At 36.6% G+C, this 13,451-nt stretch overlaps 1 protein-coding gene and 1 pseudogene across 1 annotated transcript in view; both read right to left on the minus strand.

The window, feature by feature from the left end:
• Positions 1–1,462: 1,462 nt before the first annotated feature.
• LOC141436285 (uncharacterized) lies at positions 1,463–8,532 on the minus strand (annotated as a pseudogene).
• Positions 8,533–12,065: 3,533 nt separating this feature from the next.
• Positions 12,066–13,451, minus strand: part of LOC141436541 (uncharacterized) — a 2,273-nt gene continuing 887 nt past the window's right edge. The window contains exons 2-3 of the mRNA XM_074099545.1: positions 13,085–13,229; positions 12,066–12,246 (exon numbers count right to left, since the gene is read on the minus strand). Of these exons, the coding sequence (XP_073955646.1) occupies positions 12,066–12,246; positions 13,085–13,229 (326 nt within the window). The remainder of the gene's footprint in view (positions 12,247–13,084; positions 13,230–13,451) is intronic.

Consider the following 13,451-nt stretch of genomic DNA (forward strand, 5'->3'; position numbering starts at 1 on the left):
AAGCGTGCCGCGGGAGCAGCCGGTGAGTGCCAGAACCGATCTGCTAGCGTCGCGACTTGGTTTGCTTTGACTTCAATTTAAAATAAACACAAATTCGAAAGCTTTCAAAATGTGTAGTGATTAATAATAGGCTAAATGAATTTCTGTTAATAGTTGTTCGGCTTACTGACTTATAAGCCAAATGAATAGTCTATTAAAGATTGAGTTCATTCATTCATCGGCGTACCGTTACTCGGCGAAACGTTTTCTGCCAATCAATAATCTGCGTAAAAATTGTCAGCGAACCATGTATGTTTGTATGAAGTATGTGCGGGTCAAATCTTGCAAATTAAATTTGACCCACTTCCAGCGGTCGGATTGACTTGAAATTTGGCATACCTACTTATTTAAATCTGACTAAAATAGAATAATCTAGTGGTGACATCTTGGTGATTTAGCCAGGATCGTCTCCGCAGGACGGAACTCCTCAACGGTTGATGGCATCGACTTGAAATTTGGTACCGAAATGTAATTTGGATGAAAATGCAAGTAGTTGTAGGTACTTACTAAAAATTATATTTTTAACAAAAAAGTGTATTATATTATGACCTTCGACACTTCTACCAGAGTCATGTTAGTAGTAGTATACATATAATTGGAGGAAATCCAGGTGCACCAATTATCATTCAAAATCTGTATTCATCATTCAATTTGGTAATTCGAGAGATCACTCAAACTAACCATTCCATCCATCCCAGCCTATATACGTCCCACTGCTGGGAACAGGCCTCCTCTGAGAACATGAGGGCTTGGGCCATAGTTCCCACGCGGGCCCAGTGCGGATCGGGAACTTTACACGCACCATTGAATTGCTTCGCAGGTTAGTGCAGGTTTCCTCACGATGTTTTCCTTCACCGCAAAGCTCGTGGTAAATTTACCATTATCTAACCAAAATCAGTATTCATCGTTCAACTTGGTCATTCGAGAGGTCATTCAGACTAACAACCATCTATTTAAAATCATACTACTACTGCAGGAATCTGAATCAGCAGAAATCTTGAAAAGAAGAAAATTGCGATATACAGCATCTTCAAATTTTCGTTCGATGCTCATCAACTTTTCTCTTTCGATCTCAATTCGATGTAACCTTAGTTCTCTGCTATATATGTGACACAATGACAATGACAAGCTATAAGCGTAGCAATGAATTCACGCAACACCATCGATTTGAGTATCTGGAGACTCGAAGCATTTGAGCGGGCAGCAGTAAGTAATCATTTTTATTTGCTTTTTTTAAAACAGCTGAGTTGATCTGATACGTATATTATTATTATTACGGACAGGGATAGTACCGTCTCTACCAAATTAATACTCAAATGAATCTTCTATTTAAACTATTCGGGTTGTAATCTATTCGAAAAAGTCAAACAAAGAAATATGTTAATAATATTATTATATTTAAATAGTAACACTGTTTTCCACACACCACTTTCTCAAACAAGTTAAATTTTTTAGCGCACATGTTTTATCATGGTAAATTAGTATTTAGCACACATCTCATTATATAACACGGTACTTTCCCTGATTAAATTTCAAGTTAATCATATAGAAAGTACTGCGAATTTTAACCCTTTACCAGGCCCCTCCGTATTCCGGATTCTATCGCGCAAAGAAACTCCAAGCATAGCTCGCATCGCATCGCATAGCATCGTGAGAGTAGCGGGAAGCCGGTGGATGCAAGTGGCGAGTTGTCGTTCATTGTGGCGTTCTAAGGGGAGGCCTTTGTCCAGCAGTGGACGTCTTCGGGCTGATGATGATGATGATGATGACCAGGCCCCTTAGAACTAGCGTGTCTTCATACGTACTTTATACACTGTTACAACCGTATTTAACGCCTTGTAAAAAATGTATTTACGAAAGTCAGAGATGTTCCTTTAAACCAGAAATAAAAATGTGGGTTACGGTTATCCCATCGCCTGTCTAAGTAATTAACTGTCATACTCGATTTTGTCTTATTATATTCTTGATCAGGCGATTTTATCATAATTTTTATTAGTCATAATTATCTAAAGTCGTAGTAAAATGAATTAGCACTTTCAAATGTAGGTATGCCTGGAAATGTTTCAGAGTAATTATCTATAAGCCTATCAATGTTATGGATTTAGTTTTTTAAGACTTCATTCACTTTCATTAAAATGATATGAGTAACAACCATTAAGCAATATGCCTTAAACTATTTCTGAATAATTTTCATTAGAACATTGAACGTTATAGTTAAAAATGTATGATTTTTGTGATTATAGAATTTAACATTGTATGACATTAATATTAGAGCTAATAAGCGTTATACTGAACAAAAATTATGACTAGTGATGTTTATGTTTATACATTTTATGGATATCAATTTCTGACCATCGAAATTCGAAACAAAAAAAATACGGGAAACAAAGGGATCCCGTATACGTGACATAAATGTTCTATCATGTAGAACGTGACGCCTTCAACTTTTAGAATCGCAATATCTCAGGAATGGTAATTCTTAGAAAAAAAAAATATAAGCACCATTTTTGTAGATAATTTTAGTCTATAATTTTTGTTAAGGCTAGTTTTTCATAAAACTTAACTTTTTCGAAAACAAAAAACAAAATACTTACCACAAATTTTGACCTTTGACCCCGAATAATTTTTTAACCCTTTTTCAATTGGAACTTTTGACAACTTATTCTTTATTTATTTATTTAATGAAATAATTACACAGCATTACAGACAAGCCAAAGCACTGTGAAATTCATAAAATATTAACAAGCACAACACATGACACGTGGCACAAAAGATAACAGAATTAACATTTACAAACAATTTAGTGAAGATGGACGGTCATCCTTCGCCTCACAGAACCTCATACACTCGCTACATAAATTCTTCCAGCTACTAGCAAAGATATCACAATCTGGCGCCGATGCGAAAAGCGTATTAAGATTCGATAGAGCTCGAATAAGAGGTGAGTTCTTTATGGGTACCCAAGATCCACCAGAATTCAGCTTTGTCGGATTTTTTGTAATTTGACCACTCCTTTTATCCTCCTGAGTCCTGACTTTTTTTAACGAACTTAGTGCTTAAGACCTAGACGTGGTTGACCTGCTTCGTTATTTTGGATATTATTTCAAAATTCTTAGAATTTTTCAGTCAATGAACAATTTGTGCTTTATAAAATACATTCGGTCGTTATTCTTAGTGTTTATTGGTCCTTTATTAAGTACGTGAGGACTCAGGAGGTTATGACTAAATTGTCTGAATTATAAGCAAAATAAGTTATTTTAAAAGAGTTTTCAACTTTGGCACCAAATGTCCTAAAGAAGGAGCGAAGAAGTCGGGTTTTATCTTATGGACTCTCATTTCTTCCTCAACGAAATGCGTTAGTACTAGTAACGTTTTGAAGCCAACGTTCTTGCCCAGACCGACGTCTTGCTCAATCCTGCGAAAGAAAATTAAAACGTCATTATTTTCATCATCAAAATCATCATCCGAAACATGCCCATTGCTGGGCATACGCCTGCTCCAAAGCACGCGGCAACTGCAATAACCAATCCTGTGGAACCCGCATCTGTTAAGCCTAGTTTAGATTTGCAAGAAAAATCATGCAAGTTGCATTACATTGCGGCGTTCGATTGACCACTTTTAAGTCGTCCGCTTTATGGAATCTCAATGTAATCCAACTTGCACGATTTTTCTTTCTAGTCTAAACTCGGCCTTAGACTTCCGCAACCTTCAGCAGATCACTCTGCCGAGGGCCTTCGAGGATCTCTACACATTACACCATATCATAGCATGACCGTAATAGCAGCGTGTCAGGCAAAAATATATTCGTTGTATTGAAAGGTATATATCTATATACTCGTAGTATACCTCTAGTGCTCACTAGCACATTTCGTTTCGTTACCAACCGTCGCCGTCGTGTGTCATTTGTGCGTTTGACATTCCGTCTGACAAGTTCCGGTTACATTTATGGCATAATACTGTTAATTGTGTACACCTTTACGCATTTTTTTTTTTTTTGTTAATTTTATTTTTTGTTTATTTTTGCGTCATCGGATGGTGTGAACATGCCTTTACGGAGCGATGTTGTTCGTGTTGTGTGCTACCCTACATTAGACATTGACAATAAAAATGACGATAAAAATGCGGGTAGTTGTGCGCCGGTGTTAGTTTCGTCGGGCAGTCGCGCGAGCAGAGCGGTGGCGCGTAGTGTGCGTGTTGCGGCAGCCGCCGAGTCGCGTGCTCCTGATAAGAAGGGCTACGAAATAGCCCGAAACATGTCGAACTAAATTCGGTTTAAGACGTGAGTTATCCGTTACAATATCATTTAATATGAGTGAGTCTCACGGTAGTTTCATGTTCAAAACAAACGGTTACTTTCGCATTTATTATTATTAGTATGGTTGGATACGTATAATCTTTAAGTGTTCAGTCTCAGTTTACATTACTCCAGTAGCTTAGTAGTAGTAGCAGTTGCAAGGCCGCGTTGCTGAACTACAAAAGATCGTTCGAACATGGCAGTACCATGATACTGGAAAACATTTAGTGGAATAATGTAAACAGGACCTCAAGTTTTGAACAAAAAGAAATACAACTTACATATCGCCGATGAAAAGCACCCTACTGGGATCGGTAACCGCTGCCCGTTTCATCGCGAATTCGCCGTACAGTTTCGATGGTTTCCCCAAGCCTATTGGTATTCGGTTACTGTATTCAGCGACTATATTTGCAAATGCTGACATTCCTGCGAAAAATAAACTAGCACTTGAAAAGAAGTTGTGTTCATAGATGGCGTGCGTGCAATATCCAAGTTGTTAACCTCATCACCGCCCCAGTAATCCAGTCGTGACAGCCAATGGAATGCCTCACACGCCAAAATTCAACTCTAAATTAATTCTTCTCCAATAGAATTCAATAACAAGTTGATTTGTCGCTGGTTTTTCTGTGGCGTACAGAGCACTTCATTCCGTTTGTTTTGAGGTTAAAAGATTCATAGATTACAAATTGTACGTTTGTAACGATCTAATGCCTTAATTACTGTCTATCGCACATGGAATGACCATCATTTTCAGCACTCATTTCTGTCACATTTAAGGTTTATCGTTTGGGATTTTATACGATTATTGTATTATGTATACCACAGATATCAGAAAAAAGTAGACTAAACGTAATTCCAGAAATCTTACTTTGTAATTTTTTAATAACTTATTACAGTAATTTCAAAGATTATTCTACAACCTTACTATTCGGAAAACTATTTTACCCAAATCCAAAAAGAATAACTGATAAAAATTACCTCGCGCGCTAGGACCCGAAGAATGCGGAAGGCACTTTATTACAAGGTACTAGACAAGGTACTTACTTAAGTATTAGACCATTTGTTTTAGCAATATTTGAAAGGGAAAGACCAGTGTTCATTAGAAGAAGTCTCCGAAGTTAACAAAGGAAAATAATGCATAGAAATCGAAAAAGCATCATACCAACCTAGACCTGTTCCATGTTCTCCAATAAACCCGTGCTTATCCGTCGGCCCATTGAAGAATAGGACTTCAGGTCTTCTTAAGTAAGCTTGTGCTTTGTACATCTTCGGCATATTAACTTTATAGTCACTGTCGAACACCACTGCACCGATGTCAAGATCATCTTTCAAGTACTGGCCGTAATCAGCAAAGTTGTCGAAACCTACATCTGGCTGGAAATTAGGATCATTTTGTAGAACAAAAACTTAACGAGTTGCGAAGAAAGTGAAAAGTAAATATATTGAATAAATATTACAGTATAGGTAATGTATTAGCTTTGTGATATTTTGCGCAATGTTGTACCTAAATTTTTCATTTATAATTGTTGTTTTATCCTCTCTTGTGCTATTTTGTCTTATTTGAATAAATATTTTATTATTACCTATTATTATGTATATGTACCTATTTGTCTTAGCCTTAATGAAGTCAGGTAATCTCAGGATTACGAATTACGGATTACAGCCTTTTAACCCGTCACGCGTCCAAGACTACGATAGTCCCTAACTTTTTTATGCAGGAAATGCCCTATAAAGACTACCAGTAGTCTACCAGTAGTCTCCTGGGACATTTCTCGCAAAAAAAGTTAGGGAGTAACGTAGTCTCTAGGACGTGTGACGAGTTAATTAGTAGTAGATTCGTGTGCACTAGACTGTGAGTAGACGTAGGAATCGAGAAGCTAAAAATATGATCCACTTACTCCATACTTGCATTTGAAGCCGTAGGACTCGAGTACTTTTTTAGTTTCTGGACAACTAACGCAGTAAACTTGCTTGTCGAAATTCATGGATTTAAGATACTCTGCTATTGCAATGGATGGTATTGTCAGATTTTCCTGCAAATAAATTTGTGTAAAATACATTAAATTTTTCTCACAATCGTAAATAAACCAGACTACAAAAATTTTACGATAAGATTTACGATAAAAAAGTATGACACCATCTTGCTGGATAATCCTGCCGTGAAGCAGCAGTGCTTGCACTGTTGTGTTTCGGCGTGGAGAGTAAGACAGCCGATGAAATAACTGGCACTTAAGTTATCCCATCTTAGGCCTCTAGGTTGGCAACGCATCTGCAATACCCCTGGTGTTGCAGATGTTTATGGGTGGTGGTGATCTCTTACCATCAGGAGACCCACTTGCTCGTTTGCCATCCAGTCAAATAAAGAATAATCCGAAACTTAATCCGATACCAGAAGGTGATCGAAAAGTTGTTTGCTAATTTTAAAATTACAACTCACATACATAATAAATACGAAGCCGCAGCCGTGGTGGCCTAGTGGGGAAGCCTTGGTGGCCTAGTGGTTTCACCTATCGCCTCGCAAGCAGAGGGTCGTGGGTTCAAACCCCGGGTCGCACGTCTGACTTTTTCGAAATTCATGTGCGGAATTACGTTTGAAATTTACCACGAGCTTTGCGGTGAAGGAAAACATCGTGAGGAAACCTGCGCAAACCCGCGAAGCAATTCAATGTTGCGTGTGAAGTTCCCAATCGGCCCCGGGCCCGCGTGGAAACTATGGCCTAAGCCCTCTTGTTCTGAGAGGAGGCCTGTGCCCAGCATTGGGACGTATATGGGCTGGGATGATGATGATGATGATAATAAATACGAACGTTGCAATTTAAATTAAAGCTTGTAAAAACTTTTTATTTTCTTGCAGTTTTTTAAATAGTATTAAGAAATTATTCTTTATTGAGTACGCACTTTATTGAGTATGCACATAACCTAATATCGACTACTAAAGTATGTAATCATGAATAGGTATGTAGGTACTTTTTTTTCTTCAATAAGTTGCTTCTGTCCATTGGGACAATTTTGCCAGCGTCAAGGAATAGGTACTTACAAAACCATCAAGGATGCCAACGTTATCGAAATGTTCTTTATATTCCTCTTTTGACCTCATACTGTTGTTTGAGAGGAAATGGACTTTCTTTCCATGTTGTTTCATCAATTTGATGAACTCTCCCGTTCCTTCTAGCTTGTTGTTGGAATTATTTGGCCATAATACACCTGAAACAGATTTTTCTAGTATTTCTATTTCAACTAGCGACCCGCCCCAGCTTCATACGAGTATAATTGTGGAGAAAGAGATGAAAAAATTCACCAGTAATATATCGTCACTACTTTGAAAAAATCTTGCGTATCTCAAATCAATACGTTAACAAAAATGAATCTTGACATAATGTTCATAAAGTTCACTCTAAAATTATCGACTTTGAGATACGAGCTTTTTTAAAAGTAGTGACTATCGAGTAAAGCTGACTGATGGTGACACACGCACACACTGTTCTGGATTGTTTCGCTTTATTGTAAATGCTTTCCTTTGTAATTAATTATTTTCATTATTCTTTTTTTCACTTGTCTATTTGTAACATGTCACTCGGAATATTGTTTATTATGTCTAATTTGTTAAACACACTCTCAGGGCCCCGAGATACAGGCTCCTGCCTATACAATCTCGCCATACAAATGTACATATTTTCAATGTAATTTTTTTTTTCTTATTCATATTATGAAAACTGCATTAAGAAATACGTCGCGTGGTTTAGAGGGAATAACGTGACATGCAGATTGACAGGCAGATAAATTGAATTATATAATTTATTGAATCAGGCGTTACTTTTCGGAGGTCCATATCAATGAGCAATTACTAGGTAAGTATGTATTATATAGATGGGTACGCTTATTGGTGACATTTTGAACACATTGATTTCAAAATTATCTACAAAATATTAACATTCATTCAGCTTTGCTTAGTTTGGGACTAGGTTAATTGGTGTCAAGTGTCCCATGACATGGTATTTATTATTATTATTATTCTCAATTTTTGAAACTAGACAAAATGCTTTTTGTTCAGCAAACATTATTTATTATCAAGAGTTTAAATGTAATGCATAAATAAAAATACAATCTCTCACCATCGCAATCCGAAAACACATGATCGAACGAGTCCAGAACTTTTGAAAAACGTCCAAATTTGCTTCAACTAAATTCACAGGTGCCATAGTCTGTTACAAAAACAATTATTATTTTTCTGTTAATAGTAAGCAATGCTTTCATACAAGTCTTGCTGCGACTGATACTCCAACTCCAACTTCAAGAACTTATAAACATAATGGATTTCGTGGACTTACTACAAGTTTACGCGTATCCGTTGGCAACTGGCAACCTGGCAACGTCAACGTGCCACGTGGCAGATTATATAGCAGTAAGCTAAATCGGTCGTATATGTTCGTCTCTTTTGTTTGGGAAAAGTGAGGTAACAAGCCAATATACCAATAGTGATTATCGTATATAGAGTGAGAGTGAGAGGGTTGTTTCGAAAATCCAAACTGAAATATAGATGCACAGAAAAACCAGAAAAAATAGACCAGCGCGGGCCTAATTTTTTGGTTTTTCTGTGCATCTATATTTCAGTTTGGATTTTCGATATAAGTTTTACGGGATGGCCGTAAAAGTAACAAAAAATTTGGAATTGAAATAAAAAATACAAAAAGATTCCAAAAAACCAATCTTAATTTAGAGGTTGTTGTTGTTGTTTTTTAGAAAAATATGGCGCTGTCCATTGGAGGTAGATTTTGCCAGTGTCTAGTAGGATTTGCCGTTGTACGGTAAAAAAAATGTAGAAAACGAAATATGAGACGTAATGGTGGATAAACGATCGAGTGAGAGGGTGTGTCATGTAATTTTGTGAAAATAAGATCCCGAGTCATATAAAAGCCTTACAAGTTCAACAATTTAAAATGAGTTATGTAAGTTATTAATTGACAATTGTTGCTATTCAATTCATGATTTCTTGACAGGTAAATAGTATAATGACATTTTCTTTTGATGAGTGACTTATTAAGATATAATTTAATCCTGTTTTATTAATTAAAATTTGTTATTCAATTTAAGTATTTTTCATAATTTTTTTAGGTTCTTATGACTCATAATAGTAACAATTATTCTAATTTCAATTTAATAATTATTTGTTTCTTGTAAAGTTTATCTGATATTTTGTTATTTTAATCTCTCTTTTATTTAAATTATTTTTGTACGCCAATTGGCAAAACATGGTGAGACAATAATATTTTCTTTTACCACTGTATACAGTTATACCTATGTTTAACAAATAAAATACTTTGACTTTGACTTTGAATAAATTCTGTGAAAAAAATTTCATTGTCATTGAGCTCTATGGGATGAGCCAAGGATTCGGATAAATTGCGCAATTTTATGTATGACATAGATAGGCATACATGAAAAAAAATCAGCACAATGTGACTGGTGACACTCTGCGGTTACATTCAAGCATGATAAAAATAATTGTATAAGTATGTATATTCTCCTTTTATTACCATTCTGTGTGATTTTATATCTCTAATAATAATATTATAAGACTATAGTTCTATCTAATCAATAACAACATCTTTTGTCTTTGTCGCAGTGACGTGACTCCCGCAACAGCGTTCGGCCGAAAAGGTTTTTTTTTTTCTCTTTTCAAAATTATTTTCTTGCTGCTGTGAAACTGTTGGCGTTCTGCAGAATCAACCGCAACCCTGTCATCGCAACTGAAATTGGCCCAAGCCTAAAGGCCGCCATTGAGGGAATAATAATAATAATAAAATAATTGTACCAAACAGGGTAAGAAAAAAACACAAAAATGATGATGGAAAACTGTGCTGGCGCATATCCCAGCGGATCGCACTTGCGGTCCAAAGGGGTAATGCGGCCAGCGTCATGGGAACCCTGCCACAGGCGGATCTTTTAGGCGGGGTATTCTTTTTATAATTTTCATTTTTATAGTAACATGTATATATTATTTAGTTAAGGTTTCTGAGGTCGATTCACTTTGTCTTCTTTTTAACTGTTTATTTTTCTGTGTTGTGTTTTATTAATTGAATATCATCATCCCAGCCTATATGCGTCCCACTGCTGGGCACAGGCCTCCTCTCAGAACAAGAGGGCTTGGGCCATAGTTCCCACGCGGGCCCAGTGCGGATTGGGAACTTCACACGCATCATTGAATCGCTTCGCAGGTTTGTGCAGGTATACTTTATTAAAAGATCGGGAAAATTTACATTTTGGAAATATTGCGTTGTCATGTAATTTATTAGGTATCGATATATTTTTAATACCAAAAATTTAGTTTAAGATTGTAATTTATATTTATAATACCAAAAATTTAATTTAAGATTGTAATCAACACATTTGATCCTATCTCTCGCTTTTTTCGTGTTGAAGTGAAATGACAGATCAAAGTAAAGTTCAAATATTTGAATTTAGTGAGTAGACCCAACACTGTACCCAGCATTTGAAAAAAAATAATTAAAAAGTTACTTTGTCTCACAATGCTGATTTTGTTTTATTTGTATATTACAAAAAGTCATATTGTGTTGTTCTGAGACGAGGCCTGTGCCAGCAGTGGGACGTATATAGGCTGGGATTAGTGAGTGTTAAAATTAGAAAAAGATAAAGAAGGGTAATATTATTACAGTACCTAAGGTTTATTTTGTACTGATGGTTATTCTTTACATAACTTTTTACGACAACTTTAAAAAAGTTGATAAGAGAACAGAACCGCTTATCACGATCGCGTGTCATCGTTATCGTCTATACCCGAAGCATGCTTCTAAAATCCGAAGGTTTTTTTTAAGAGCTCACGGAGTGTAATTTGCTATGTACGGGTTTTCGGGGGTGACAAATGAAAGAAATTAAGAAAGAAAATACATTTATTTCATCAAATTGATCTAGCTTGGTCTTATCCCAGGAAAACACTTATTATCGAGTTTTAGCCCGAGCAAAGCTCGGTCACCCAGGTACTCTTTGGATGCACCATACGTCTACCTATGTCTCAAAGGAAACCATCAATTCTCTGACTCATATCTTTATAAGCCTCACGATGTTCAGCTTGCAAAGTACCTCATTCGGTAATTCCCTATTTTCCGGGCCTGAACAGTAATGTTCTATAACCTTTCGGGTCTCTGCGTCATAAAATATGTAAAACTAACCACCAGGAGCCACGGCCATATTATTATATCGCGAGGAAACCCGCACACAGAAGCGAAGAAATTAAATTGTATGTGAAGCTCAAAATCCGCCATAGGACTGCGTGAAAGCTTCGGCTCAATCCCTCTCATTCTGGCAGGAGGCCTGTGCCCAACAGTGCGACCTATTTAGGCCGTGATGATTATGATGATGATGTTAGAAGGTTGGTCTAAGAAATTATACTAAGAGCCAAAAATTTATTAAAAAATATTCAGTCGGTAATGAAACAAAATCTGTCAAGCAATACAAATTTATTAAAACATTCAAAACAAATTGTTACATTCATAAAAAAATACAATATTTTTTCGGACATTAATATGTCGTTTTTATAGTTACGTGTCCCATTCTAAAGTTTGTTGATCTAAAATATATATTTCTATAGCAACAAGAGATCCAATACGTAGCTTTATTAGTATTAATTTTACAACTTTATCACTTTGTTCCTTCGCTACAAAACAGCTAAAGAAATGGTAATAACATTGTCATTCATTGATATGAATCGCAAAGTCTATAAATTACATAAATACTTCTTTCCATGTTTATTTAAAATTGGAACTAAACTGCCTAAACAAGGTGCGTAGAAATCTGGCTGAATCGTGTGCGCAAGCATCTTTTCTTCCGTAAAATGCGTGAGAACTAACAATGTTTTGAATCCTACGTTCTTGCCCAGAGCAACGTCTTGCTCAATCCTGTAATAAAAGATAGAGATAAATATTTTAAAGTAGCAGTTATGTTATTTATGACACGGGGTGGCAAACAAATCCTGATGGTAAATGAACACCACCATCCCTAGACATCCGTAACACCAAAATACTACAAAACCTTGTATATAGGCTAACATATAATAAATAACTCGTCTGTCAATATAATTCATTGGCTATTTTTTTTTCTTTTTTTTTTATTCAACTGGATGGCAAACGAGCAAATGGGTCTCCTGATGATAAGAGATCACCACCGCCCATAGACACCTGCAAACACCAGGGGGATTGCAGATGCGTTGCCAACCTAGAGGCCTAAGATGGGATACTTCAAGTGCTAGTAATTTCACCGGCTGTCTTACTCTCCACGCCGAAACACAACTGGTGGTAGCAATCCGGGCGGACCTTGCACAAGGTCCTACCACCTGCAAAAATCATTAAGTGCTATTAAGGAATATGCAAGCATTTTTTAACTCATAGAACCGGCCATGTTAAGTTAGCCATTTTTACACATTATACATAGTATTCCCTATCACTCTTCACGATGGATCATGATAGTACCCTTCTATACTGAGCGGCAAAATCCGACCGAGATACGAAAAAGAATGCAGTCATCATCATCATCATCATCATCGGCCTATCTTAGTCCACTGCTGGACCAGGCCTCCCCAGTTGCATGCCACTGAGCACGATCCTCGGCCAGTCTCATCCAGTTCTTGCCAGCTAACCTGCGAAGATCATCGCTCCACCTAGTCTGAGGGCGTGAAGAATGCAGTAATAGCTAAGTTTGTATGGAAAGTGGGCCAATTTTTTATGCCGCTTTACTCACATATCTCCTATGAACAAGACCCTGCTGGCATCCGTGACTCCTGCCCGTTTCATCGCAAATTCGCCGTACAGTTTCGATGGCTTGCCCAAACCAATGGGTGTGCGGCCAGTATATTCAGCCACTAGGTCTGTAAACGCTGCCACTCCTGTGGATAAAATTGCAAGTTTAGTGTTTAGTTTTTTAAAGTATTCACTTTTAGTTCCATCGTGTATGGTTGGTGTAACATTATACTGGCAGAGATTATCTCTATAAAATAATAATAATAATAATAATATAATAATGTTAATTCTATTAAGTGTAGCGTTTTGATCGAGAGTAATTGTATGTTCTGTATTATTATTATATGATTTAATTCTGATTACATTTT

This window comes from Choristoneura fumiferana, chromosome 16 (assembly GCF_025370935.1).
Source record: "Choristoneura fumiferana chromosome 16, NRCan_CFum_1, whole genome shotgun sequence".
NCBI lineage: Eukaryota > Metazoa > Arthropoda > Insecta > Lepidoptera > Tortricidae > Choristoneura > Choristoneura fumiferana.